We start from the raw sequence: 27940 nt of genomic DNA, 5'->3' as shown, positions 1-27940 counted from the left end.
ATAACACCAAAGGACAGCCTGGCGGAAAGTACTACCATGCAGCCACTCTGGAAATTAGTCTAGAAGATCCAGAAGACATAGAAGAAGAAGCTTCTTCTGGCCAGGCAAACGGGTCAGTGGAGCTTAGTTCGCCAGAGCTCTGGTTTTTGGAGATATTTGGGCTCCAGAACTACATGTCTCTGTAATGTTTTCCCCTCCAGGATTCTAGGAAATTTAATCCAGGTACTCAGTGTAGTAATCCATATTTTCTCCCAGGAAGACGAGGCTGTAGTCATTGTTTTCCTAGGGCACTGTGAGAAGTAATGTACAGGCCCTCCCCGTGGCCGCAAGCACTTTTGCTCCTGCCAGGCAGGACCGTGGACAGCGCTCTCCTTCAGCTCAGGGGCTCCAAGTACTCACAGGTACTTCCTCCCCGAAGGGCGGGGCTGTGGATGTTGTCCTCCTTGGACATTCTGGGAAGTGTAGTCCAAGAACACCGTGTAGTCTCAGGCACTTCCGTTCCCAAAGGGCTGTACTGGGGAGTTCTGGGAAATGTTGATCTAGAGCTCCTGGTAGTTGCAGGCACTTCCGGCCCAGGTGGGCGGGGTTACGACCTTGTTTTCTCGTAGTGATTGTGGGTTTCTCATCTCGGAACACTTCTGAACTTCCTCGACCTGCTCTTGAAGCAACAACAACCCAGTTGTGGGCTTGAGGGGGAAAGCAGATGTTTGAGGTGTGAGGACGGCAGTTTTAGATCACATTGAGGGAATCGTCTCACGTTTAGGGAGATTCTCGGGTCTCCGGGTTGGGCGCGGTGGGGGGTTGCAGGCTCTCGCGCCCTCGGCTCCCCTAACTCTCCTCCCCCACCTGTCAGCCCTTTTTCCTGGAAATACAACATTGGTCAGTTTCCTTAATCTCTCTGTGCCTCTGCTCATCTGTAAAATTGGTTGATAATAGTACCTTTCTAATACCATTGGAATGTCCTCTGTGGTTTATTTGGGCAATGGTGATGTTTCACAGCCTCCTTTCCTTCCCCAGCCCTGACTTCACAAGAACTGCACCAAGGTGGACGGAGTGAGGGACCCCTTGGCTCCTGGCAGCAGGGCCCCACGTAAGTAGGATTTGGCATTTTTTTCCTGTATAGTCACATAAATTGGAGAATATGTAGGATGTGTATTTGGTCTTGAGCAATGCCACTAATTAAGCCTTAGTTATCAAGTTCCAGTCTAAGGGCTTTATACAAGTTACAGTTGGGATGGTGCTATGAAAAACGTATTTATTATCTAGGAATTAATACTTTAAAATTGTTTATTAAACTACTTTTAAAATAAACCTGTAACAGAACTAACTTTTATGAGAAAACTGTATTTCCAAAAACAAATTTAATGAGAAGAGTAGCAATGTTTTAAATTTTGGGCAAATCTCTTTAATTCCTGAATTTTTATAAGAAAAATAGCTGGATTTTCACATCTTTTTCTGCATTACCTGTTGTGATATATTGTTTTGGTTGAAATAAAGAAAACAGCTTCCCACAGTTATAAGTTACAAAAGAGTTACTTTAATAGACTCTACAGATAATATTCTTCTTTGACACTGCACCCAAATCCCACAAGTGATAGTTTATTAAAATTATTGCAATGTAGAATCAAAACTGTATCAGAGTATTTTTCGTATGTCTTGTATCCATTCATGGTTTTGTGAAATTATGCATCACTCATTTGGAAAATACTAAATGGCTGAGTTTTGGAGGTCTTTCACACCTTGATACATTTTATTTTATAGTATTTTTAAAGATCACTTTTGTCAATACCACCAGCCACCTCATCAGAAAAGTTCTGTCTCTGGAGACCTTAAGTCTTTAAGCATGAGGAACCTGTCAAGCTCCAGTCAGGCCATTGTGGTCCATCAGAGAGACAACAGTGAAGAGAAAACATTCAGATGGGAAAAGTGTGGGTGGAGGTTCTGCCAGAGGCTACAACTTCAAGCCTCCCAAAGAACCCATGCTGGTTGTAGGGCATTGGATTAGTTGGAGAGTCCACATGGAAGAGAAACAATATAAATACAGGGAGTGTTCTAAGTGCTTCAGCTACACCTCAAGACTTCAGCTTCATCATAGTATCCACTACGGAGAGAAGGCATACAAATACAAAAGTGTATACAATATGGTTTTCAGATGGTCTTTGCAACTTCAGTGTCATCAGACTGTTCACACAGGAGAAGAACCTTCCAATTATGAGATAATATGGTAAGAGCTTCAGTTTGAGGTCGACTTTTGTGAATCATCTAATTTATCCAAGATAAATTTTTGAAGAAGTGATGAGAGTGGTGGGAATTTTATCAGAGGATCCACATAGGAAAACAGTTGTATGAAATGGTGTCTTTAAAAGATTGAAATGAGATCTAAATTCATCAAGTCATGTGGTCAAGTCAAGAGAGAGAAAATATTTTCATCAAAGTCAGTGTTTTGGCCATAGCTGGACATGTCCCAGTGGTTAAGAGCCTACATGGCAGAGAACTGTTGTAAGTGGTACACTAAGGACACCGGTCAGAACTTTGACATTTATCAGACATTACTTAGGAGAGAGATATTAAAAAGAATGACTATGATCACATGCTTAAAAGTGTGATGACAAAAACTGGTTTCCTATGAGATGTTCAGAGGACAGAGCCTTGTTCATTGCTGAAGCTGCATAGACTTACCATTGCTTTGTGCTTTGTACATATGTGATCTTGTTTGTTATATGAGTAAAAGGGAGAAAATTATATTAAGTTCATCTCAAAATTTTCATATAAAGTTTATTCTGAAGAACCCTGCAAAAACTAAGTAAACAGGCAAAATGCAGAAGACCAATGGCATTGCATGATCTGGTTGGGTCTTACACTATTGTGATTGGCCCCAGGTCTCTCCCCAGCCTGTATTCGTACAGTGAGTTAAAAGATCTCAGGGCTGATGAAGGGAGAAGATATGACCCAGAAGTGGCAGTGGCACACAGTGCGGTTCATTTAGGTGGTGCTTGACAGGATTGCATCTGTGAGGGGAAGTCTCACAGCACAAGACCTCGCAAAGACTACAGTGTGTGGCTACCACCACCGAGAAGAGCAAGAGGGCAGGGGAACTCCCAGGGGAAGTGGGACTTACAGGTCCAAGTTATGTTGCTCGGTGGCAGTCCAAGGTAGAATCTTGGGGTCAGGGAACTCCTAAAGGCAGCGGCTTTTGAAGGTCTGTTATAACTCCAGGGTTTGTCTTTATGGCTAGCAGATGTTGGATGCAGTTTTGCAGAGTATACAAAATAAGCAGGCTCTAAATGACTAACAATATGCTTATTTGGGCTGTTAAAATAATTGGCAATGAAAGGATTTTAGTTTGGCACCAGCAGGTTTTCTTGCTAATGGTCCCAACCTGCTATGAAGAAGTAAACACTCTAGGGCTGATATGCAGGGTCTATCTCTGGCTAATTTATAAAACAGTTCTCAAGCTGAGTTATTATTTGGCGCTCTGTTTCATATTCCATCACTTGTAAACAATTTGAGTTCAGCTATCCTTTATGACTTTTGTGATGGTATAACCTGACTAAAAATTATTTTTGTTTATATTTCAGTAACATAAACAAAAATAATTTGTTTATTTCAGTAAGAGGACACTCCATAACACTTGAATCTTTTGACCCACTAGAGTGTTCAAGTAGAATTTTATTATAACACTTAGAAAGTGTCAAAAGTAGTTACTAATGACAAAAGTTGTCATAGTAAAACTTTGATAGTTGGCTTGTTTTATTCTTCATATTTTCAGGAAGCTTTGATGTAATTGTATTCAGACTGCCATAGCATTCCTTCCATTAACACTTCTTAGGTACAGCTATGCTGGATTTGAATATTAATTTTGTCAAGTTCCCTATCCAGTATTCTCCCTCCCAGACCCCAAGGGGAAAAAATTCTTTTTAATTGTTGGCATTTGGTCATTTTATTTTCAAATGTTTACATTAATGGAGTAGGCTTGACATTTTTACATAGTTGTCTCTATAAGTAGCTGTAAAAAATGAATACATTTTGGAGAGGAGTTAGTATATTTCAAAATGTTTAACGTGTGTCTCTGCGGTCTGCAAGTCCAGTGATTTGTTTATACATATGCTGCCTGTGGATGCAACCGGTGTTCCAGGTTCTTGTCCTGTCCCAAAAAGAATTCAGAGACAAGACGTAGAGGTTAAAAAAAGTAAAGTGAGAGTTTATTAAAGGATGGATAGTACACTCTCAAGGAAAGAGCGGGCAGGCTCAGGAGAGCGGTTGCCCTGAGTTTCTTTGGCAAGTTAGGTACGTAGGGTGTAAAAATGAATGAGTGGAACATTCACTGAGGAGGAAAGGGCTTGGGGGTCGTATTTCCTGATATCATCCCAACTCCACCTTCCCACAGGGAGGAGGGATTTTCGTCCTTATTTAGTCTGGATCAGAAGTGTCATGGCGTCAGTGCATGATGGGTACTTCTGATCTGCAAGGCTAATTTTATTGAAATGAGGGCATAATGAGCAAAAGGTTACATTCAGACGCTGGAAATTCCTGTCTTTTCTCACCTTTCTTTGTTGGTCTTCAGGCCAAAAGGTGTGGCCCCTTATCAGCCCCAAAGTTCCTGCTTTTCTTTCTCTGCCCAGGGACCCCTGGTGCTTACATAATGTATATTTTCCTGTATTTGGCTTGTGCCCCTCCTTTCTGCCCAATTCCTGCCATTTGGTCTGTGTCCCCCTTTCTCTGCTCATATCTAGCTATCTGCCTGCTCTAACACATGCAGACACACATGTATATTCCTTGTCATATTCTTTGTCAATATAGGCCATTAGAAGGTATTCAGTATAGTTCTCTTCTATTTTTTAGATTTTGCAATGAACTTCAGCTTACTAAAGCAATAAATGTATGTAAAATGGGATCTCTGACATTATGAAGTTTAACTCACCCACACTCTCAAATAAGGTCATTCCCCTTAGGGAGAGCCACAGGGCTGTGGTCCTTATGGCCTGCCTCTCCTCAGGGGTGGAGTCTCACCACTGCTCTGGATCTGGGGGCCAGGACAGTGACCCTGCTTCTCATGGGGTGCAGCCTCTGCTGCATGAGCAGGATGTTGGACTGGTCTTCTTTGCCAGTATCTCCTGGTTTATAAGATGATAGTCTGGAGCTGCTGCTTCCTGATGATATGGGAGTAGCTGGAACAAGCATAGAACCAGAGGGCATCTTGGCTCCATCTAGGTCGTGAGGCTGGTACTTCTCCTCAGGCTTATAGTTCTCGGGAGCCACAGCTGCAGGCAGCACTTGGTGGTTAGCAATTCTTTGTGTTTTCCTCCTGTGGGGATGTACTCTCTGGGTTCAGGCCGATCCTTCCTTTTGCCCCGACAAGTAAATGGCACGTAGCTTCAGTAGAGCACTGTTGGCTTGCTGTTCTGTTCTCTTTTGCATGTGGGAGAGCTCCTCCCTTCTTCTGTGTTCCTGTTTTGTAGAGGAAGAGTTCAGTATCAATGGATTCTTTTGCTTTTATGAGTAACTTGTTCTTTCTGCCTGAGGGTTTCTAAGATTTTCATTTTAAATCTTAGAATTCCAGAATTCTGCCCAGATATGCCCAGGTGGGAGTTTTTTTTCGTCATCAATCCAGGCATGATCCTTGGTAGGTAGCCTTATCAGTCTGCAGTGTTGCTTCTTTCTTCAGGTCAAGACAGTGTCCTTCCATTATCTAGTTAATTATTTTCTCTTCTCTGTGGTTTCCTTCTTCAATTTTTGGAATTCCTTTTACTCGCATGATAGGTTTCTAGGATGTATCTTTCAAACCTCCTCTCTTCCCAACTTGATTTCCAACTGGTTGTATTTCTGCTCTGTGTTTGAGAAATTTCTGTCACTTACTCTTAGAGATTACTGTCTTTGCTCTCATCATTGGCAGTCCTCCCCTTAAATTCATCTACTGAGATTTTTCATTGTTAAATTGGAGATGGGGCTTAGACCAGTTTGTGTGTGTGTGTGCGTGTGCATGCACACCCACGCACTTAGGCACACATACATGCTGAACTTCAGTCTTCTTAAATAATCCTGTTATCATTTTTTAAAATTCAAGTAACCTCATCAAACATTCCAGTTAGTATATTTATTTTCCCAACTGTCTTAGAAATGGGGTTTTAAAAATGTATTTGTTCAATATTAAAGTGAGGTCTCATAATGGTGTCTTTTGATGAATAGATGTGTCCTTAATTTTGATAGGGTCTAATATATCAGTCTTTCCTTTTATGATTAGTGGATTTTATATGTACTTATTAAGAAAACTTTTCCTACCCTGAGATCACGGAGGTATTCCCCCATATTATTAGGGGATGCAATGACTTCTAATGCCAACCACCCAAACTTAGATCAGACTTTACAGGTTAAGGACATAGACCCCACAAGACTTCCAGTCAAGCTTCCAGTTCAGGGGTTCCAATTCCACCCTCACTTCTGATCACTAATCCCTCGGGTTTGATAATTCACTAGAACAACTCATAGAACTCAGGAAAGCACTATGTTCACAAATTACAGTTTTATTATAGCAAAAGGGTATAAGTCAGATCCAGCCAAAGGGAGAGACACGGGTCATGGTCTGGGAGGGTTCCAAATGCAAGGCTTCCATTGTCCTCCCTCCGTGGCGTCCGGACACGTTACCATCCCAGCACACAGGTGTGTAGCCCTGTGCAGAGGACAGCCGACTGGGGAGGCTCACACAAGCTCCAGCGTCTGTAGAGTTTATCGGGGCTTTATTATGTAGCATGATTGACTGAATCATTGACCATGTGACTCAATCTCCAGCCTCCTTTCTCTCCATAGACTAGTATCACCTGGCTCAAAAACCTCAAATCACACGGTTGTTCTTTCTGGGGTGATCAGCATCCATCCTGAGTCATGTCTTTAGCGTAGTCATGTCCAGGGACCCACCGTAATCCATCTCTCTAGCACATACCTATCAGGTGTAATGCCAGGAATAACAAAGACTTACTCCACTACCTCCCAGGAGCTGGGACAAAGGCCAGCCAAATTATTTATTATACAAACTTACAATATGCAAATATACAAGGTGCATACAAATTTAGAATTGTTTTATGTTCTTGATGAATTTGACGTCTTATCAATACGAAGAGTATTTCTAGCCATGCTTTCTTTCAAAACATCTTAAATGGACACATTGTAATTGACTGTACTTCAATAAAAATAAAGAAAAAAGCATCTTTATTGACATCTGATTCACATACTATAAAATTCACCCTTTTAAAATGTACAATTCAGTGGGTTTAGTATATTCAGAGTTGTGCAACCATCACCATCTAATTCCAGAACATTTTCATCACCCCTAAATGAAACCCTACACCCAATCACAGTCACTCCCCATTCTACCTCCCCCCCTAGCCTCTGGCAACCCCTAATCTGCTTCCTGTCTCTATGGATTTGCCTAATTCGGACATTTCATATAAGTGGAATCATACACTGTGTGGCCTTTTGGGCTGGCTTCACTTAGCATAATGTTTTCACAGTTCATCTTTGTATCAGTACTTCATTCCTTTTTTATGGCCAAATTATGTTCCATCCTATGGGTGTACATTTTGTTTACCCATTCATCGGGTGATGGAGATTTGAGTAGTTTCCACTTTTTGTCTGTTATAAATAATTACGAACACCCATGTGCAACTTGCATGGTCTAGCAATGCTTTTTGCTTTAAAATACATTTTGTCTGATATTAATATTGTATTTGAAATTTTGTCAAAGTAATTTCAGGCTTAGGGTCATATCTTTTCTTCCAAAAAGGATTTTTATTTGATACTATTAGGTGCCTGAGAGCATTAGCGATTAAAGATTACTTTTATCCAGTTTCAAGGATACCAGCTGATTTGGGGCTATGCTTCAGACCCCGCCAGAGCAGATCTATACCCCTTCACTCTCCCCACTAGGGTACAGTGGGCTTTGGTGTCCAACACAAAACATAGGAGTTTTACTAGTTTCCTGCTCATGGGAGGTACTGGATTCCAACAGTTACCCATCCCCAACTGGTTGTTGACCCCTCAATGGGTCCTTTGTCTGAAGTTGCAAATGCCAATTAAATGAAACCAGGTTCAGTATAGCAGAGCAGAAACTTTATTCATTGATCAGGGAATGGAGAAGGGGAACTCCTGATATAAAAACACCTTTTCCCCAAAGGGAGGGGAATAAGGCGATTTTAAGGGTTAGAAGCAGACACGTCATCAGGGCTCTAGGAAAGGGGGTGGGGTGCGGGCAGCTGGGGCATGCGCAGTCTTCCCGGCTTCTCGGCACCCGGCTGGAATTGTGCCTAGCAGAATACAAGCCCCTTCCTCGGGCAGAGATCTTAGCATGTTAATGAAGCGAAGGTAACGCTGGGACACTGTCAGGTCTCATCTGCACAGGCACGTCCCTGTGGTGAAGTCAGAGCTGGTTCAGGACGGTTGATCACTGCATCTCATATAGCGCAGCTGCGAAGCAGCTCTGGTGCTCTGGTATGGGTGACACAACTTTTATAACCGTAGCTCCCATCATTGTGTCAAGACAAGTGCCTTGTTTCTTGGCCTTACAGTTTCCTGAGTTGACCAGTGCCCCTCAGGGCAAAACTGGCTCCTGTAACTGGCTCTCTTCTCTTGATTTCCCTATTCTCCTGAATTTTGGGCTGCTAATTCATTCTCCACACGTTCTTTTCTTACAGATAGGCCTTGTGTGTGTGTGTGTGTGTGTGTGTGTGTGTGTGTGTGTGTGTGTGTGTGTGTGTGTGTGTGTGTGTGTGTGTGTGTGTCTAGTTAATGGGAAATAACTATTTTAACACTAGTCAAAGTAGAAGACTCCATTATATTTTTTAATTTGGCAGTAATCTTTATCTGAAAATTATCTTTCCTATTATTAAGTTAATCCTGTTTCATATGTGAAACTACAAAACAATTATTACCAAATGTTTCTACTTTTCGGCAAAATCCTTTCATCTGATTCCTTAAAATGGTTCTTTAAAACCACTATTTTTCACATATTTACTGTTTTTTTTTTTTTTTTTTTCCTGCTTAGAAGTGCTTTGCCAAGGATTTGAAGTGGCTTCAACTGGTCTTTGCTCAGATGTTTCCAGTACCATCTATGACGTGTTCTATCAAAAGAGATGAACTTTAAACAGGCCTTTAGATTTAAATTTTACTTTATAGGAAACAGAATAGAAGAAGAAATTATCTAATGATATGAAAAATAAACAGTAGGAGAAATTCAGAATGTAGATCATCATGACAATCAACCTGATTCCTCAACAGGTCAAAGGTCTGTAAGAAGAAGTGAATGGATAGTATTCAAGAATAAACACACCTGAACAAATAAAATGAATGGACTCTGGACATTGATTTGAACAAACCACTGATGAGGGGGTTTGGGGGAAAATCTGAAAACAGATTGGATATTAGGAAATATTAAAGAATTAATAATTATTTTATTTAGCATGATAATAGTATTGTGGTTTTGAAAGAATATTTTTATTTTTTAAATATTTAACAAGGTGTGAAAAGACATGATGTCAGGGATTTGTTTCAAAATTCTACTATAACTAAAAAGTAATAGTGATAGATGAATTAAATGTTTAAAATTAAGTTGAATTTGGGATATGAGTATATGGGGTGCATTTTACTGTTCTCTCTACTTTTGTCTATTTTTGAAAACTTTCATAATAAAAAGCTACAAAATACATTTCCTGCCTATGAGAAAAATCATCACGTCCTTGTTCACTCGGCTTATTCAGTCACAGGACACTTTATTTGTCAGGAGCAGAACTTAGAAGTATGTAATCAAACATCTGAAGCCAAACTTGCGTTAGAAAACAACTGTGGATTTTATATATGCACACGTCACAATATTTTCTTAAATTCCTTGCAATGGAGCTGCTTTCGTTTGCCATAACAATCACTATATTTGAAAAAAAATGAAGTTAAAGATATTCCTGTTTGTACTTTAATCAACGTGTGTATAGCCTTTTTACAAATTCTTAGCGTATTGTAATGAACAGCTCAAGCCACAAAACACTGTCAAGAACCCTTAAGTGCTTTGCTAATAAAGGAAGCAAAGGAGTCAAAACACTTCATTTCAACCCCTCCCCCCTCTCCCCAAGACGCACAGCTTGGACAATGAAGACAGATTTCCTACCTTTCCTCTCACCGTTTACTGGGTACATGAACATAACTTCAGTTTTATTAGCATACCTTTACTATTCCAGGAAATTCCTGCCCAAGCAAATTGCTGGATTGTTCATTACAGGAACTTCCACGAACACCCATCAACTCTACCATCTCTTCAAAAGAAAGCATCGACAGTTTGCACCTATAGACTCCTTGTCTACAAAAATCCTTCCTGGTACCGTCAATGTTGGATTGTAGCATCATGATCTTCACGCAGTCCCAATCAAGTCTCCTGCATTGAAAGACCCACCTTAAACCAAACTTCCAATTCTCAGTAAATCCAACCCTGCCTTCCTGGCTCCCCCGACACTGTCAAGGTGCCAAAGCTCTGTCGAGGTGGCGTTTCTCCCTTACGGCGGTCAGCACTACACTACGTTCTTGTCTCGTTAACAGGTTTTATTGCTGATATTTGGGGAGCCAGCATTCGAAACAAGTTTGAAATCCAGTGTTCCTTAAGTTCAGCTCAGCCTAGATTACTTTTATGTTTCCCATTTTTTAGTCTACCCTTTGTCTCCCCTAAAGTTTTTGGCTTTTAACTTACTTTGGTAGCGCAAGCCCCGCTTTTCTCTCTTATACGGCCGCATTTTTTAAAATTCCGAATTATTGAGTTGTTACCCAAACAACTGTCTTCTTACATTATTTTCTCATGAGCTTCAAGAAATGAATAAAACGAAAAGGAATCTGACAATTAATAGCACCGGAGAAGTGACTCTCAATCCAAACCAGCTCTACAGTCAAAACCAAAGCCAAGGCTCCTGCGAACTGCATCCTGGGAAATGTAGTCCACGAGGTATGTTAACGCGGAGGCGCACCCGCTTGTGGATTCTGGGAAATGTAGTCCGGGAACGGTGTGTAGCCAGAGGCGCTTCCGCTCAGGAAGGCGAGGTCACTACTGCGATTGCTTCCAGTGAGGTGAGTTAACCCCGCGCGTCCCTCCAATCTCTCCGAGCCTTTTCGGCCTCCGCGTAGGGCCAGCGGAGCCCCGGGTCTCACCCCTGGGAAAGGGAAGCCGCGGAGGGCGGGGAGAGAGCCGCGGCGGCGGCGTGCATCCCCCCGGCGGACCTCCGGCGTCGGGGCGGGCTGGCGTCGTGCATCGAGTGTGCGGATCTCCCGCGCTCTCCGCTCCCCGCGCCCTCCTGCAGGACCAGCCAGCTCTGCGTCCTTCTTGCAGTGAAATATTGGGCGACTTACTTAATCTCTCCCTGCCTCAGTTTCCTCCAGTCAGTTCCTCTCCAGTGGTGTTCTTTTGAGAATTAAGTGAGACTATATTTGAAAGGCTTAAAAATAATGCCTCGTGCATAGTAAAATGTGGTCTGTTATCATAGGTTCTAGTATAATACTCTGGCTTCCTGTAGGGAAGCGCCTGCGAGCTCGGGATGGGGTTGGAGTCCCAGCTACAGCCCCACTGCCCCCTGGTCACTGATGTGGGGCTATTCCTGGATTCCTGGACTCTTTCTAGACCTTTGTTTAGGAAGGAGAGTTACCTTCAACTGGATCGTGGAAAAAGTCCTCTGTGGTTTATTCCAGACTGAGAAATCATCGTGATCACGGCTTTACAAGAGTGCCTGCAGTGTAGTGGGGCCTTAATAAAGAATGTTCAGTATCGTATAATAACAACCTCGTGTTGTTAATTTAAGTGCTACGCGATTTCCTAGTCTTAGGTTTTTACTGGTCATTGTTTACCTTCATGCAAGTGGGAGAAGAAATCTTGAGCTCTTCCAGCTTAATAACATGTGCAAGCAATTACACCTTTTAAGGGGGGAAAAAAATCCACGGCAATTTAACGTTCATTAAGAGCAACACAAATTATCTGTGAGACAATCGGTCAGAATTAGATGTTTCTGAGAGTAAGGGTGACTCAAGGGACAGAGCAGTCATCTCTGAATTCAGTGTTTCTTAAGATTCATTTTCTTGAAGCATATTCACAAAGGCAGTTCTGGGACTCATAAGAGGACAGGCATTGTCTGAAGCTGCAGGGAACGGGGAACACCGGCATTACTACACCCGTTTACAAGTGACTGGAATGAGGCACCTGAAGGTTAATAACGTGCTACTAGTAAGGAGAAAGTAATTAAGGAGAAATGCCGGAATTTGAACCCAGGTGTTTGGGCCCCGTTAAGTTGTCCTGTCTCTCGTTTCCTTGATAACCAGCCTCAGGAATACCCTGGGAGCTCCAAGAAGCACTTGGGTTAGGGCTGTTAATAGATTGTTCATGAGCTAAGGAAGCTGAATTCAGCCCCTGTTCTCACTAGGTTATGTTGGCTCTGCGTTGCCTAGAGAAAGGGGCCCTTCTTCCTGCTCATCTGATGTACCGTGTGGGCTAGCACATCTCCAGCATCTCTCTCATCTCAGCTTTCCCTTCCCCAGTTTTGTCTTCCCAGAGCCCTGCCTTTCACCAGAAGGACGAGGAAAAAAAATGACCAAGTTCCAGGTAAGTTGGGTTGGCCTTTATTTCTTACAATGACATCTCATTTCACAGCTAGACACATTTTCCTCCTGCTTAGGGAGGGTAAGAGGGAACCCAAAGCCCTCTCTTTTTGTTTCTTTCCAAATAATAGCCAGAAACTTAATAGATTTTTTTTTTAAGTAAAAACAGTCCCCATATTATAAACATGTTTGCAGATCAGCACTTTTCATTTTTCCACATTCCTTCTCATTCCTTTGTGTTTGCACGTGTAGATTTGTTACCAGTGTTTCAGTGCCATCTTGCATGTTTAAAACTGAATTTTATATCATCTACAACTTAAATGGCCTCGTCGTTTTCCATGATTTACCAATATTTTCCCCTGTTGTCCATATTTATGTGGTTTATGAATTTTACCATTTTAATATGTTTACAAGGACAGTTTCCCTACATATATAAACCTTTCTTCCCAAACAGGAAATTTGAGAGTTCTACTATTTTCTTCTTAAAATTTTAGGAACTCGATTGTTTCCTCATATGTGGAGTCTCACGTTTTGTGGCTAGAATGTCTAAAGTATGGTTTGGTGCAACAATCCAACTGATACTGAACTCAGAGAAAATAATTTTCATTGTTTTCACACAAGAACAACTAGATTCTTTAATTTTAAGTTAAACCATATATGTATTATGGTTAAGTATCTGTTTTATTCATTGACATGTTAGTATAAAGAAGTACACATTTAGTTTTAAGAGTCTAATAGCAATAGGGACATCTGTGTGAGGACATAGATGGTCTCGTGTGCGTTTTAACATGAACAGATTTGTGAGCATTCAGATACCTGCTAAAATCCACTCAGTGGCCAGCTCACACTACAGTTCCCACTGCCTGGGCCAGGAGTTTCAGGTGTCCAGTGAGGGTAAACGGGGAGACCCAGCGGAAGAGACTACTCCATGCGGGGACCTGAGGCCACGTTGTGTGCGTGCCTGGCATGGCTGGTGGACGGAGGACTCTGACAATAGCACTGCCCCTCACCTGGTTCCTCTTGTGAGTGCCTGTCTCTTTTTGGCCAAATGTGTTAACTAGCTGTTTAATATATAGAAGCTCAAGACTCCAGCCAAAGCAAATCAGAGAGGAGCAAGGTCTTCGGATAAATCATTTTAATTTTCGTAAAGGAAAACGCTGTATACAAAGTCATGAGACCCGCAGGAGACAGTTTTTTGGTGTATTAATGGAGGTCCTGGGGATTGAAGCCAGGACCTCATGCATGCTAAGCATGCACTCTGCCACTGAGCTATACCCCTCACCCCCCAAAGAGCTGTTTTTCTCACTTACCAAATTACCCAAGATTTAAGAAGTAAGATAATACCCTGTTTGGGCCAGAGTATGGAGAATCAGGGACACTTCTAATCTGTTACAGGGAGAGTTGATTGGGGAAATTGCCATTTTACTAGCAAAGGTAAATATTTGTTGACAATGCAGTTGCCACTTCTTGGAACTTATCCCAAAGGAAATAAGCAGACAAGCTGGCCAAATCTGTGTGAAAAAAGTTTTTTTGCAGCATTATTAATAGTTTAAAAATCTTAAGGTATTACATTGTTATTTAATTTTATGGCACGGTTAAATATGTATTTTTTCACTTTCATGAAATAACCACACAGCCATGAATAATGAAATAATAGTTATAGTGATGACTGGCATTTGTTGAGTATTAACATTCTTTTTTTTTTTTTTTTTTTTTTGGTTGGGGGAGGTAATTAGGGTTATTTATTTATTTATTTATTTATTTAATGGAGGCACTGGGGAGTGAACCCAGGTCCCCCTGCAGGCTTAGCACTCGCTCTACCAGTGAGCTCTACCCTCCCCGCTGAGTAGCCTCATTGAATCCCTTCAGGTACCCTGGGATGTTGCGCTCTAGGGCAGATGGGCAGGTGCTGAGAAGCTGGGTGGCTTGTCCAAGGTCAGAGATCTAGTCCTGTGAACGGAGGCAGTTCGTCTCCAGAGCCTGTGCCCGTCACCTTGACACTGAAGGCTGCCACCGACACAGACGGCGAGTTCCCGAGGCAACGAACTAGGGACCTGCCTGTGGAGGCGCCAAGGCCGGTCAGATCCGGCAGCACCGACAGAACAGCGGTACCGCCCGGCGGGGGAGGAGCTGGGCGCGGAGGAGTGCCCGTCTGTGGGGCTAAACTAACTCAGCATTTCCCACAAAATCTGGCACTTTCAGCCCAACTGTAAAATGCACGTCCGCCGTGATTTAACAGTGGCAGTGACAGTTCTGAGATGCAGCTCTATACAGGGCACTATTTTACATGTACCGCAGGGTTTAAAAAAAATTGGGGGGGGGGGAGTTCCTTCCTCCGTGCCCCACCTCCCCACACACACGCCCCACCCAGCAGTTTTCGTGTGACTGTGGGAGGGGAAAAGGAGACAGTCTCCTAAAATGAGTCGTTCAGGTTGCTCAGAATCTGGAAGAGCTTCCCACATCTCCTCCCCCTTGTCAGTGCTGGCCTTCTCCCAGGGGAGGTTGGTTGGTAAGATTGAGGCTACACATGTTTCATGTTGTAGGAGGCAGTGACGTTCAAGGACGTGGCCGTGACCTTCACGGAGGAGGAGCTGGGGCTGCTGGACCCCGCCCAGAGGAAGCTGCACCGAGATGTGATGCTGGAGAACTTCCGGAACGTGGTCTCTGTAGGTGAGGATGTGCGCCCTTGGGCAGGGTTTCTCAGCCTCGGCACTACTGACATTTGGGGCCAGATGATTTCTTTGTTGTGGGGACTGTCCCATGCGCTTTAGGATCCCTGGCCTCAGCCCGTGACTTCAAGGCTTTAGGGCTCCTTGTAGGTCAGAGTTTTCCAGTCCCTTTGGAGCACAGAGACAAGATGTTTCTAGTCTTTGTTCCAAGGGAAACATTTGCCTTTCATAAATGAACTATAAACAGTTGAGCTTAAACTTGTGGGTCATGAAATCAGTAAGCTGCATCAGCATTCCTGTAGTAAAAATGTAGAATACAGTAGCGATGAATGGTGCAGGTCGTAGTGACCGCTGCAGCTGTTACCCTGAGGAGCGTGAGACCGCAAAGGCCGTGATGAAAACAGGCTGTCTGGAAGCAGGTCATTTAATCTTTTACTTCAGTCATTTCCATGCAGTAGTCATGCATTTCTAACAACGTATATTCCTTATGCTGGGTCAGAAATGCTTGGTGAACTTTGGGGGAGGCGCGAAGCCTCACACCATGGGACTGGGACCAAAACTGTTCAGTGCTTTCTACCTTTAATGTTTTCACAGGGCACCAGTCCTCCAAACCAGAGATGATATCCCAGCTGGAGAGAGAGGAAAAGCTTTGGATGACAGAGATCCAGACTCAGGGAGGTAGGCATTCAGGTCTCTGGCTGGAACGCAGCTCTCCCACGCACCTCCCACCCCTCTTATTCATTCCTGTCTCTGCTCAGAAGTCCTTTCACCCGAGGCTGTTTCCGACCAGTCCTTTTAAAATACTACCCACCCTTCACTCTCCATTTACCTGAATTTGTGTCTTAAGTACTATCCCTCCAGACTTATTAGTATATATGTTTCTAATTGTGGCAAAATATACGTAAAATGTATCATTTTAACTGCAAGTTCAGTAGCATGAACTACATTCACATTGTTGTGCAACCTTCAGCACTGTTTCCCTCCAGAACTTGTTCACTATCCCAAACTGAAACTCTGTCCCCATTCAACAACTCCCCTTCCTCGCCTTACCCTCAGTCCCCAGTAACCACTGTCCCACCTTCTGTCTCTGAATTTTGACTATTCCATGTACCTCCCATAAAAGGAACCATACAGTATTTGTCCTTCTGTGTCTGGCTTACTTCACTTAGCATGATGTCCTCAGGGTTCATCCATGTTGGAGCACGTGTCAGAATTTCCTTCTTTTTTAAGGCTGAATAATGACCGCATTGTATGTATACACCACATTTGCTTCATTCATCCACTGGTGACATCTGGGTCGTTTGCGTCTTTTGGTTATTGTGACTCATGCTGCTGTGAGCATCTGTGCTGTGTACAGATACCTATTTAAGTCCCTGCTTTCTGTTCTTTTGTGTATATACCTGGAGTAGAAACACTGGAACATGTGGTAATTCTGTTATTCAGTATTTAGGGAACCGCTATACTGGTTTCCATACCAGCTGCGCCATCTTCCACTCCCACCAGCGGTGCGGAAGGGTTCCGATTTGCAGCATGCTCACCGATACTGGTTATTTTGTTTGTTTTTATAATACCTATTTTAATGAGAGTGAAGTGGTACACATTGTTTTTGACCTGTATTTCTCTGATGATTAATGATGTTTTGCATCTTTTATTGGCCACTGGGTATATCTTCTTCGGAGAAATGTGTATGTAAGTCTTTTGCTCATTTTTGAATCAGAGTGTTTGAGTTCTTTGTGTATTTTGAGTATTAATCACGTATCAGTTACATGATTTGCAAGGGTTTTCTCTCATTCCATGTGTAGCCTTTTTACTTTGTTGAGTGGGTCTTTTTGATGCACAAGTTTTTAATTTTCATGAAGTCAAATTTGTTTTTTGGTTTTTTTTTTTTTCTGGTTGCCTGTGCCTTTCGTGTCCTATCTAAGAAATCATTGCCAAATCCAATGTCATGCAGCTTTTACTCTGTTTTCTTCTAGGAGTTTTATAGTTTTAGCTCTTACATTTAGGTCTTTGATGCATTTTGAGTTGACTTTTGTACATGGTGTGAGGAAGCGTCCAGCTTCATTCTTTTACAATGTGAATATCCAGTGTTCCCAGAACCATTTATTGAAAAGACAGTCCTTTCCCCATTGAGTGGTCTTGGCACCCTTGTCAGAAATCGTTTGACTGTATACTCAGTAGTTTATTTCTGGGCTGTTTGGTTTATTCCCTTGGTCTGTATGTATGTCTGTCTTTATCCCAGTACTGCACTGTTTTGATTACTATAGCTTTATAGTAAGTTTTATAATTAGGGTGTGAGTCCACCAACTTTTTTCAAATTTTTCAAGATTGTTTTGGCTATTTGAGTCCCCTCAAGTTTCCATGTGAATTTTAGGATGGCTTTTCCTTTCTCTGTGTTGGGATTTTGATAGAGATTACAGTGAATCTGTAGATCCCTTTGGGTAGTGTTGGCAAAACAATATGAAATCTCTCAACATTACATCTCTCAGTCCATGAATGTGAAATGTCATTCCATTTTTCAGTGTCTTTGATTTCTTTTATCAGTGTTTTACAGTTTTTGGTGTACACATCTTTCACCTCCTTGGTTAATTCCTAAGTAGTTTATTTTTGATGCTGTTGTAAATGGAATTGTTTTCTTAATTTCATTTGCAAATTGGTTCATTGTGTATATGGAAGTGCAACTATGGAAATGCAACTATTTTTTAATGTCTATGTTGTGTCCTACAACTTTGCTGGATTCATTTATTGGCTTTAACAGTTTTTTTGTGTGTGGAATCTATATTCCTAGCCAGACCATCACCTTCTCACCCATTCATTCTATCCTCTCTGCCCTCTCCTCTAATACTTAAGCAATCCCTATGTGGAGTTTTCTAGTAGAAATTTCAAATATGACATTTATGGAAGTCACAGATCCAGTTGTGTAGATAAGCTGAATCTGTATAGGAAAAGAGAAGAAGTTACCAAAATGAACCTTTTGCAACTTCGAGTACATTCAAGTGTAATTTGCTTAATTTGGTAACACTCTTAACTCGTTTATCATAAGAATTACTTTATATGCGTTTAACCCTTGCAATAGTCCTGACCACCCCGGTAACGTAATCACATCATTTATGAGATGAAACTTATACGTTAGAAAAATGTCACGTAGCTTGTTAAGTGGGTGAGTCGAAATTTTAAATCTTGATTTTAAAGCCTGTTTGCTCTTAGTAAAGCCACTGATTTAAACCTGTTATTATGTTCATGGAAATGCCATTTTGCTGTTTTCCTGCAAGTGCAGCCGCTACTACAGAAGTGGAAGAATTTCAAAAAAAACATGTACAACATAGAAAATCAGTTAATTTTTGCGTACATGCTGCATGCAGATAACCGTGTAACAAAGCACCACACTGGGGGCATCCACGATAAAAATGATTTAACGGGCCCCTCAACTGTAACCCAACAGTTGAGCTTGATGTTAACACATCATCGTATCTTTTTCCTTTTCTTGAAAATGGAACCGACCATTTAAAAAGTTAATCCTCTGCTTCTCCATCCTACACACACACACACACACACACACACACATGAAAATCGTACAGTGTAGTCAATACACATTGGTTCCATCTCAACCGTCCTCACCTCCCTGCCATTCCTGTGTTGTCAGCCCTCTCACTTTTGTTCTTGCTGGAGTTTGCCATGTCACCCACAGGTACTTCAGTATGTGCCCCCGAGAACTCACCTAATGCCTATTCTGTGATCAGTGTAGACTCACGTATATTTATCTTTACTTTGGGTTCAGTCTAACATGGCCTTGTTTATTTTGCTGTCAAAGTCTTCCTGCTTTGACGGTTGGGAGCCCTTAACAATTAGCTCCTCTCTCCCATTGCCCCACCCCCACCCTTAAGTTTTGGGAGCATTTCCTTCCCTTCTGACTCTACCAGATGCTCCGCTTCATCTGGTTATTTTTCTTGCCCAGCCTTAGACTTAGCCATTTGTCCAAGGATTCTTGTTCCTTTTAGCAGAGAATGGTATTAGAAACCAAGATTTGTGCACTAGTCACAAATGCTTTTCAGTCTGCCTTATTGAGAAACAATTTACATATAGTAAAATTCACCCTTTTTGAAAATAAACTTACAATTTCAGAATTAGAGGAATGTTACATACATAGTGTAGAGAGTTCCCTTACACTCTTCACTTGGTTTCCCCCAGGACCCATTTTTAACACCTTACATGACCATGGTAAATTTGTCACAACTATAGAATTCATGTTGGTATCTTACTTTTATATATATATAAAAGTTATTACATATATATATAAAATTGGCCTTATCAAGCGATTCTTGAATAGAGCAGCATTCCCCCGAGCAATTGGAAGGGCACCCCAAGGAGGTGTACAAAAGGGAAGGTTTCTACAGGCAGAAGGAGGATGGGGCAAGGAAGGTGTTAGTAAAAGAAAAAATTCTTTCAGGCCAGGTCATCTTTTTAGGGAGTCTTCAGATGCAGAGTACCTCACTAATACTGGCCAGGAAGTTTCACATTGTCTGCTTCAAGGCCACATTCTTGGGAGAGGTTGAAACCGCAGTTCCATCTTGGTTTGCCATCATGGGGGTAAATGACCCCATTGGGGGCTGGTTATTTCTTAACGTTTCCCCCCTTTTAATCAGACTCTCAAAACGTAAGGCATTGGCGCTGCCCTCAGCTGCGGCTCTGTGACTCCCGTGGCTTCGCTGGTTCTTGGCAAAGGGACCTGTAGGTCGTGCTTTTATTTCCTCCCTGTGAGGCTCACGGGTCATAGTCCCAGGTTTGCAGTCCTTCAGTTGGTCATTCTCCTTGTTCCTTTTCTGATGCTGTTCTAGTCTAGGGAAATCATTTGCTTGGCTGTTTGTTAGCAATGTGAACGTGCATTTAAAGCTTTTGAGAGAATTCCACAAGCCAGAGGGATTTTTATAACTAAAAGCAGGACCCAAACCAATCAAAACCAAGTGAATCCAAGAAAGACCCCCATTGAAGGAGTCATCTTAAGCCAAGTGGCCTCCTCAGTGATCTTATGTAACTGAGTTTCAACTTGGCCAGAAGTGTTAACCCAGGTCCAGCGGGTGGTGCCGGCCACGCACAGACACCTCCTCCAGAAGATAGTCAAGGGCCATCCTATTAGCAAGAACAACTTTGCCCAGAGGGTCCAGATGTTCCTGCTGGGCAGCTGATGTCTTAGCAAGGGAACCTACAGTTTCTTCAAGAGTTAAGGAGAAGGCGGGGAGGGTAGAGCTCAGTGGTAGAGTGAGTGCCTAGCATGCACGAGGCCCTGGGTTCAATCCCCAGTGCCTCCATTAAAAATAAATAAACAAACCTAATTATACGCCTCCCACCCCCACTAAAAAAAAACAAACTAAAAATAAGAAGAGGTTTCCTTTTTTTTTTTTTTAAACAACACAAGTTTATTGTCTTACAGTTCTGAAGCCCAGAAGTATGAAATGAGTCTCACTAAGCTATACTCAAAGTGTTATGAGGACTGGATGCTTTCTGAAGGACCTGGGGGAGAATCCACATTAAGGAGAGGTTTCTGATCATGGTCTCAGTTACATCTGTTCGTCATCGGGACAGTAGGGCCCGACCAAAGGACGTGAACCCTGAATCGTGAAAAACCTCCTACGGCAGGTCCTTTCTAGAAGTTAGGGGCACGGTTAGATAACCCAAGAGGCAGTGCCCAGTTGTGCACCAGCCATCATTCAGAGGCCCAGGGAGAATGAGCACCACCACAGACAAAGATGAATCCTGTCAGAGCACCAACTACTTCCACGAAGATGGCACTGTGATGGATTCGTCTGTAAGAATTGTTGCATGTGCCTCTTCAAGCCAAGGGTCAGTTAGATTTTCCCCCAGCCTGAAATGAAAGTTACTCTAAATTCCAGGCATTACCCACCTTAGCAGTGGCCTGGGGGATGCAGATGAGGGTGTAACCTCTCCAGGCCAGGGCCAGAGGGAAGGAAAGAAAGGGAAGGAAAAAGGGTTTCATGTGTGAAGTATAAAGTTTTGGTCTGGCATCTTGGACGAAAGCCGTCTACCTTGATGTCAGCTCCTTCTCTCCCCCGTCAACTCGATGGGCAGGCCTCGGCATCTGCGCAGGACCTGGTGGCAGGTGGGGTGTCACTTTAGCTGTGGGATGTACACACAGGGTCCAGTCCCTTCTGGTTGTACAGCGGTGTGGGTGGGCGGGAGCACTGGGTGAGGTCCCTTCCAACAGGGCTCGGGGGCTGCCTACATTCTCAGTGATTCCAAATCGGAGGGGAGGAGAGCCAGGTACTTGAGGACACTGGAAAAATTCAGGATCCAGTCCAGTTTACAGGTATGCAACAAAACCTCCAAGGCAGTTAACAGGCCTAGAACTTAATCTCTAAAAAGGAGCAAACATAATTTTTTTTCTCTACAATTAACTCCCCCCTTTTTTTTAACCAGAGATCATTGCAGTAAAACTCATTTGTTTGTATTAAACTTGACCTGATTATTTATAATAACAGCCAGAACAGTGACTGATCATATAAATTCTTTTTTAAGACTGCTTCGCCGGAACCCTGTAAGCAAAGTACCAGGTCGATTTTTTCCAAGCAGTTCCTTGAAGCTGCCTGGTCACAGCTGAGTCTACGCACATCTCTCTCAAATAGGACACTGAAAGTATGAAAACAAATATATTATCATGAAAGTAAGAATACTCACAGAGGCTTTCTGCATTCTGGAAGGATCAGGTAGGGAGAAAAAGTAGGTGTTTTGTCTTAGCTCACAAAAGGTACATTTTACCAAATTGCTGTAAGTCATAGCTAACGTAAGAGAAGAGATCTCCTTAAACCTGGAAAATGAAAACATGAGAGCATCCTCCTCAGTTCAGGTCGGCCCGTGAGTTCTCTCGGCCTTGCCTGATGGTGGAGGCTGAGAGGGCAGGGATCACTCCAGAAGTTTGCAATGTTTTCATTAAGGCTCGTGTGATTTGCCTAGTGAGGTGGGTGCCTCGATCCCTGGAGATTGTGGAAGGAGTACCCAAGCGGGAAACACATGCTTTTACGGTTTCCTGGCCACTGTGAGGGCACTGGTCTTACAGCAGGGCAAGGCCCTGACGCGTCTGGAAAACACACGTGCATGCTGACAGCCCGCCGGGAGTCCAGGCAGCTGAATGAAGTCCAGCTGCAGGTGCTCAGAGGGTTCAGAAAGAGGAGGTCTGAGGCCTCTGGGGCAAAAAGTTTTTCCTAAATGTACGCTGGTGGGTGAAAGAATGCAGAAACCAGAAAATGGGGTTTGCCAGCGAAAGAACCAGGTGGCCATCTTGGGTTTCTTAGAGTCCCAACTGAGAAGTTTACAGCTGTTCACCCATTTGTTTCTCTGATTCAGGAGCAGGCTGTTGTCAGGTTACAAGGACATCACGGTGGCAAAAGTCTGGCATTGAGGGGTCATTCTTTGCAACAGCAGAATGGACTCCATCTGCACGGGCCACCATCTTTATAAACTCTGTGCGGCTGCCTCTGCATGGAAGTCAGCGAGGGTGTTTCCCTGACACTCAGGTTCAGTCCTTTTAGTGTGAGCCTCAGTTTTGATGACAACGTTTTATGCCAGGACGTATCATGCAGTTTCTGGAACACTTGTCCCACATACCAGCGGCCCTCAGAAATGGTGAGAAAGACACTGAACTCAGAATGGTTCTCCAGGCGCCAGGCCCGTGTTTCTCCTTGTCCCCAGCTGCCCTCGAAGTTCTGATTTGGGATCTCCTCGTGCGGTCTGTTAAAGAATAAAATTCAACAGAGTAAATCTGAAGATCTAACAAAGATCTAATTCAGAAGATCTAATAAAGACAGGGTTTATTTGTTGATGCATGAATCAATCAGCGTCCCAGGCTTATCGTGAAGAACAAAATGCCCATTTCACCGTTAGGGCTCTGATGCCGTTTCAGGAACTGAGGACAAATGACCAAACTGTGTAACAGAAGATGCTTCCATTGCTCTCCTCCTTCAGGAAACTGCGAGGGCATGGGGAGCTGAGCCAGGAACCACGGAGGAAGCCCAAACGTGTATTCTAAGTCTCAGTGTCACGCTTTGTCGTGTGTAGTTTGTAGGAATTACATGTCTTCAATTTTCAGAAGTGTTTTACTGTTTGATGCTATATAAGTGGAATTGTTTTTTATTTTTCAATTTTTTGCTTCTACTATATAGGAATACAGTCGATTTTTATACATCCATCTTGTAGCCTGCATTCCTATATTCACCTCTTCTAAAAGCATTTTTGTACATATCTAAAGATTTTCTCTGCCCATCTTTCATGCCTTGTGGTAATATTTGTCTTTCCTGTTTTTTCCTGATTAGTCTAGCAGTTTATCATTTTTATTAATTCTTTTTCAAAGACTCGGCTTTTGGTTTCCTTGATTTTTTTTTTAAACCTTGTTTGTTTCTCTTTATTTGCTTTTCAGTTTATTTCCTTCCTTTTTAATTTCCTCTTATGGCTTGAGATGGAACTTCAGGTCGTTGATTTTAAACTTTTCTTGTTTTCTAATATTTAAAGCTTTAAGTAATCTGAGTGTGGCTTAACTGCATGCCAGAAATTGTGATGTTATTTTCCTTTATTAATTCAAAACACTTTCTAATCTCCTGTGGGGTTTATTTGACGTGTGGGTGTGTCTGATGTCCATATAGTTAGGGCTTTTTCAGATATTGGTTTTGAATTTAATTCTGCTGTGGGCTTTACTATTCCAGCCTTTTGAAGTCTTTTGAAACTTGTCTTCTAGCTCTGGGTCTGGTCTGGTTTATCTCGAAGGATGTTGCATGTGTGTTTGGAAAAAGAAAATGTGAGTGCTGCAGTTGGGTGCAGTGATCAATCTGTAAGTTTCATTTTGGTTCAAGTGATTAATGGTTTGGATCTTGTAAAGTAAAAATCTTTACTGATTTTTTTTTAATGGTCTAATTATTCTTTCAAAGAACAGAGACATGTTTTAAGATGTCTGACCCTAGATTTGTCCACTTCTCAGTTCCCTCTGTTTTTGTTACGTATATTTTGGAGCTTTTATGAGACGCAGACACCTATGTAATTGTTACATCTGTTCACTCCATTGACCCTTCTGTCATGTGATGCCCTTGTAGCTAATCAGGCTCTATTCTGTGAAGTCTTTTTGTCTGATAATTTAGTTTGGCCATTCAAGCTTTCTTAGGCTTTGCATGATGTCTTTTTCTGTCCTTTTTCTTTTAATTTATTTAAAACACATCCCTTGTTGACAGCACGCAGTTGGATCTTGCTTTTTACATCCTCTGCCAATCTCTGCCTTTTGATTTTAGGGGCGTCCACACCCACATAACACAGTTACTGAAACAGGTGTACTTGCATTTACTTTTGTTGGGGGGGTTCTCATCGATTTTGTTCATATTTTCGTCCCTTTCTGCACTATTCGTGGTAAATCACATGTTTTACTATTACGCTTTCATGTACCTACTGGCTTCCAGCTGATGCTTTCTGGCCCAGGCCCTTGGGCTTTCCTGCAGCTGCTCTCCTAAGAGATCTGCCAACGATATGAGCAGACTCATTCTGGGCTGATCCCAAATCTCACACCTTTTTAAGTTTGGCTTTTCTTGGTTTGATGCTGTCTTGGTTGCCGTAGACCTGGGGCTGTTTCTCAGAACTCTAATGAAGTGATCTGCACTGATGTCTGTTTGTCGTTTTTTTAATGTTTCCACAGGGAAGCAAGGGCTTGGAGCTCCTCATCTACCATCTTGCTGAGGTCACTCTGTCCTTAATTTCTTATTCTTGTTCTCCTTTCAGGAGTCAGGAATCACAGTGAGATGGAACCTCTTCATGAAACAGGAGTAAGGTGCCTCTCTCTAGGAGAGCTTTCATGCTGGCAAATCAAGAGACATGTCATGAACAAATTAACCCAAAGTCAAGACTCCGGGCTAAATATCCGAGGAGAGAGTTCTGAGTCCCCCAAACCATGTAACCCTTCTGCGGGAGTCTCCCTTCAGGCTCATGTGGAAGACAGCTGTGTCATCAGTCTTATAGAGGATCATTCCAATGTTACTGAAAATCAAGGCTTTCCATCTGGGAGAGTTCAGAATTCCTGGAATAAACTCTACCTGAACGAGGCACAGAATTATCAGCGGCGCTGTCAGCAGACTCTGATGAAACACAAATTATTTATGTTTGCTCCGTCCAGTGACATTGACATTTTCAGTTGTATTTCCCACCACCACGAGGATGATACAGTGCACAAAAGAGAGCAAGGTCACGGCAACAGAGAGCGTGGTGAAGACATCTTGAAGGCATCACCTCTTGCCCGGCTCAGTGTGACTCAGACCACACAGAAAACCTCCCAGTGTGATAATAAACATGAAAACGAATTCAGTGACGGCTTCCATCTTGAACTCCATCAGCAGGTCCACTCAGGCAAGGAGTCCCCTACATGTGGAACCCGTGAGAAGGACGCCAGGTATGGCTCCGCTGTTCCCATTCAACCAGGGACAAAACGGTACTGGTGTCACGAGTGTGGGAAGGGTTTCAGCCAGAGCTCCAACCTGCAGACTCATCAGCGGGTACACACGGGGGAGAAGCCTTACTCGTGCCACGAGTGCGGGAAGAGCTTCAACCAGACGTCACACCTGTACGCCCACCTGCCTGTCCACACAGGGGAGAAGCCCTACAGGTGTGAGAGCTGTGGGAAGGGCTTCAGTCGAAGCACTGATCTGAACATTCACTGCAGAGTCCACACCGGGGAGAAGCCGTACAAATGCGAGGTCTGCGGGAAGGGCTTCACCCAGAGATCCCACCTGCAGGCCCATGAGAGAATCCACACGGGAGAGAAGCCATACAGGTGTGCAGACTGCGGCAAACGCTTCAGCTGCAGCTCCAATCTCCACACCCACCAGAGAGTCCACACGGAAGAGAAGCCGTACAGATGCGAGGAGTGTGGCAAGTGTTTCAGTCTGAGCTTTAATCTTCACAGCCATCAACGTGTCCACACGGGGGAGAAGCCCTATAAATGTGAGGAGTGTGGGAAGGGCTTTAGTTCAGCCTCAAGTTTCCAGAGCCATCAGAGGGTTCACACGGGAGAGAAGCCATTTCGATGCAACGTGTGTGGGAAAGGCTTCAGTCAGAGTTCCTATTTCCAAGCCCACCAGAGGGTCCACACTGGGGAGAAACCATACAAGTGTGAGGTGTGTGGGAAGCGCTTCAACTGGAGCTTGAATCTTCACAACCACCACAGGGTCCACACGGGGGAGAAGCCCTACAAATGTGAGGAGTGTGGGAAGGGCTTCAGCCAGGCCTCCAACCTTCAAGCCCATCAGAGCGTCCACACCGGGGAGAAACCGTTCAAATGTGAGGCATGTCAGAAGCGGTTCAGTCAGGCCTCCCATCTTCAAGCCCATCAGAGGGTCCACACCGGAGAGAAACCATATAAGTGTGCTACATGCGGTAAGGCCTTCAGCCAGAGGTCAAATCTTCAAGTCCATCAGATCCTTCACACAGGAGAGAAACCATTCAAATGTGAGGAGTGCGGGAAGGAATTTAGCTGGAGCGCAGGGCTCAGTGCTCACCAGAGGGTCCACACTGGAGAGAAACCCTATACATGTCAGCAGTGCGGCAAGGGCTTCAGCCAGGCCTCGCATTTCCACACGCATCAGAGGGTCCACACTGGAGAGAGACCGTACATCTGTGGTATATGTTGTAAGGGCTTCAGCCAGAGATCACATCTTGTATACCATCAGAGGGTCCACACTGGAGGCAATCTATAGAAATGTGAGGCAGGGAAGAGCCTTCAGTGAGAGTTCCCTTCTGCATCTCCACTGGGACATCGACGCTGGTAATTGTGGGAAATTCCTTCAGAACTCAGACACTTAAGGGAATCTTCATGGGAAATAAATTCTATTATGAAACAAACACTGTGTTTTAAGGATTCAGTTGGGAGGTGGATTCTTGGCAGACATCAGCTTTCACAGATGAGAGAAAACCTATAAATATGGTCAGTGGTTAAGAGTTCTGAATGTCCCAGTTCTCAAGATGCCACACAAGAGAAGACTCACTGGGGTCTACCTAGGAGAAGAAGGCGTATAAGTGAAGGTCACGGGCAGGACTGTAACAGAAGTGTAACAATGGACAAGCCAAACTGACGTCAGCTGCAGCGTAACCTCTGTGGGGGGAGGAGTGTGTTCCACCCCGTATCTCTACCATGTACAACTGTGTTTGGCTCCTAACAGGCGCCCGGCAATTACTGAACCAAGTGGAGAAAGTCCTAATTAGCACAGATATTTTTAAGTTCTCATCAACTCCCTGCCCCAGATTCATAATAGACAAGGAATCCTTCAAGTCGCCTTAATAAGATTAATTTCAGGAAACGTGAACTGAAGTACAGAGAATCATGTAATAAATACTGCCAACCACAACAGAGCAGATGTGGACAAGACTCGGGACTGGCTCCCATCCTCCATCCAGCTTCAGTTATAGGTCCAGTATCATCCACTGTGTGTGGTGTAATAGTAGTGTTAGTTTGTATTTTATAGACTGAAAAATACAAGTTTTTAAAAATTAATCTGGTAACAGCACACTGCAGTTTATATGATTGGAAATTTCAAACCTTAAGTCATTAATTAGGGTTGACTGTAACTCTGAGTTACTAATGACAGAAATTTTCTTAGTAAACTTGAATTGTTAGTCATTGGTTTCCTCCCACT

The 27940-nt window shown here is 43.2% G+C and overlaps 1 protein-coding gene and 1 long non-coding RNA gene across 2 annotated transcripts; both read left to right on the top strand.

The window, feature by feature from the left end:
- Window positions 1–528: 528 nt before the first annotated feature.
- Window positions 529–9694, top strand: LOC105104703 (uncharacterized). Its single transcript, XR_838594.3, has 3 exons — window positions 529–712; window positions 1018–1090; window positions 9035–9694. It is a non-coding gene; the product is annotated as an uncharacterized LOC105104703 (long non-coding RNA).
- Window positions 9695–11042: 1348 nt separating this feature from the next.
- Window positions 11043–27151, top strand: LOC105090271 (zinc finger protein 235). Its single transcript, XM_064489407.1, has 5 exons — window positions 11043–11091; window positions 12547–12610; window positions 15150–15276; window positions 15870–15953; window positions 25038–27151. The coding sequence occupies exons 2-5, from the start codon at window positions 12596–12598 to the stop codon at window positions 27002–27004; spliced, it is 2193 nt and encodes a 730-aa protein (XP_064345477.1). The 5' UTR covers window positions 11043–11091; window positions 12547–12595; the 3' UTR covers window positions 27005–27151.
- Window positions 27152–27940: the final 789 nt, after the last annotated feature.

The sequence above is a fragment of the Camelus dromedarius genome, chromosome 9 (genome assembly GCF_036321535.1).
Source record: "Camelus dromedarius isolate mCamDro1 chromosome 9, mCamDro1.pat, whole genome shotgun sequence".
NCBI classification, from domain to species: Eukaryota; Metazoa; Chordata; class Mammalia; order Artiodactyla; family Camelidae; genus Camelus; species Camelus dromedarius.
Note: the sequence above shows the minus strand (reverse complement) of the source record. Positions and strands in the feature narration are given on the sequence as shown.

Bases quoted from the DNA above. Each gene is read 5' to 3' on its own strand.
- LOC105090271 (XM_064489407.1), top strand. The intron at 15,277-15,869 runs GTGAGGATGTGC...ATGTTTTCACAG, and splicing joins CCGGAACGTGGTCTCTGTAG to GGCACCAGTCCTCCAAACCA. The intron at 15,954-25,037 runs GTAGGCATTCAG...TTCTCCTTTCAG, and splicing joins AGAGATCCAGACTCAGGGAG to GAGTCAGGAATCACAGTGAG.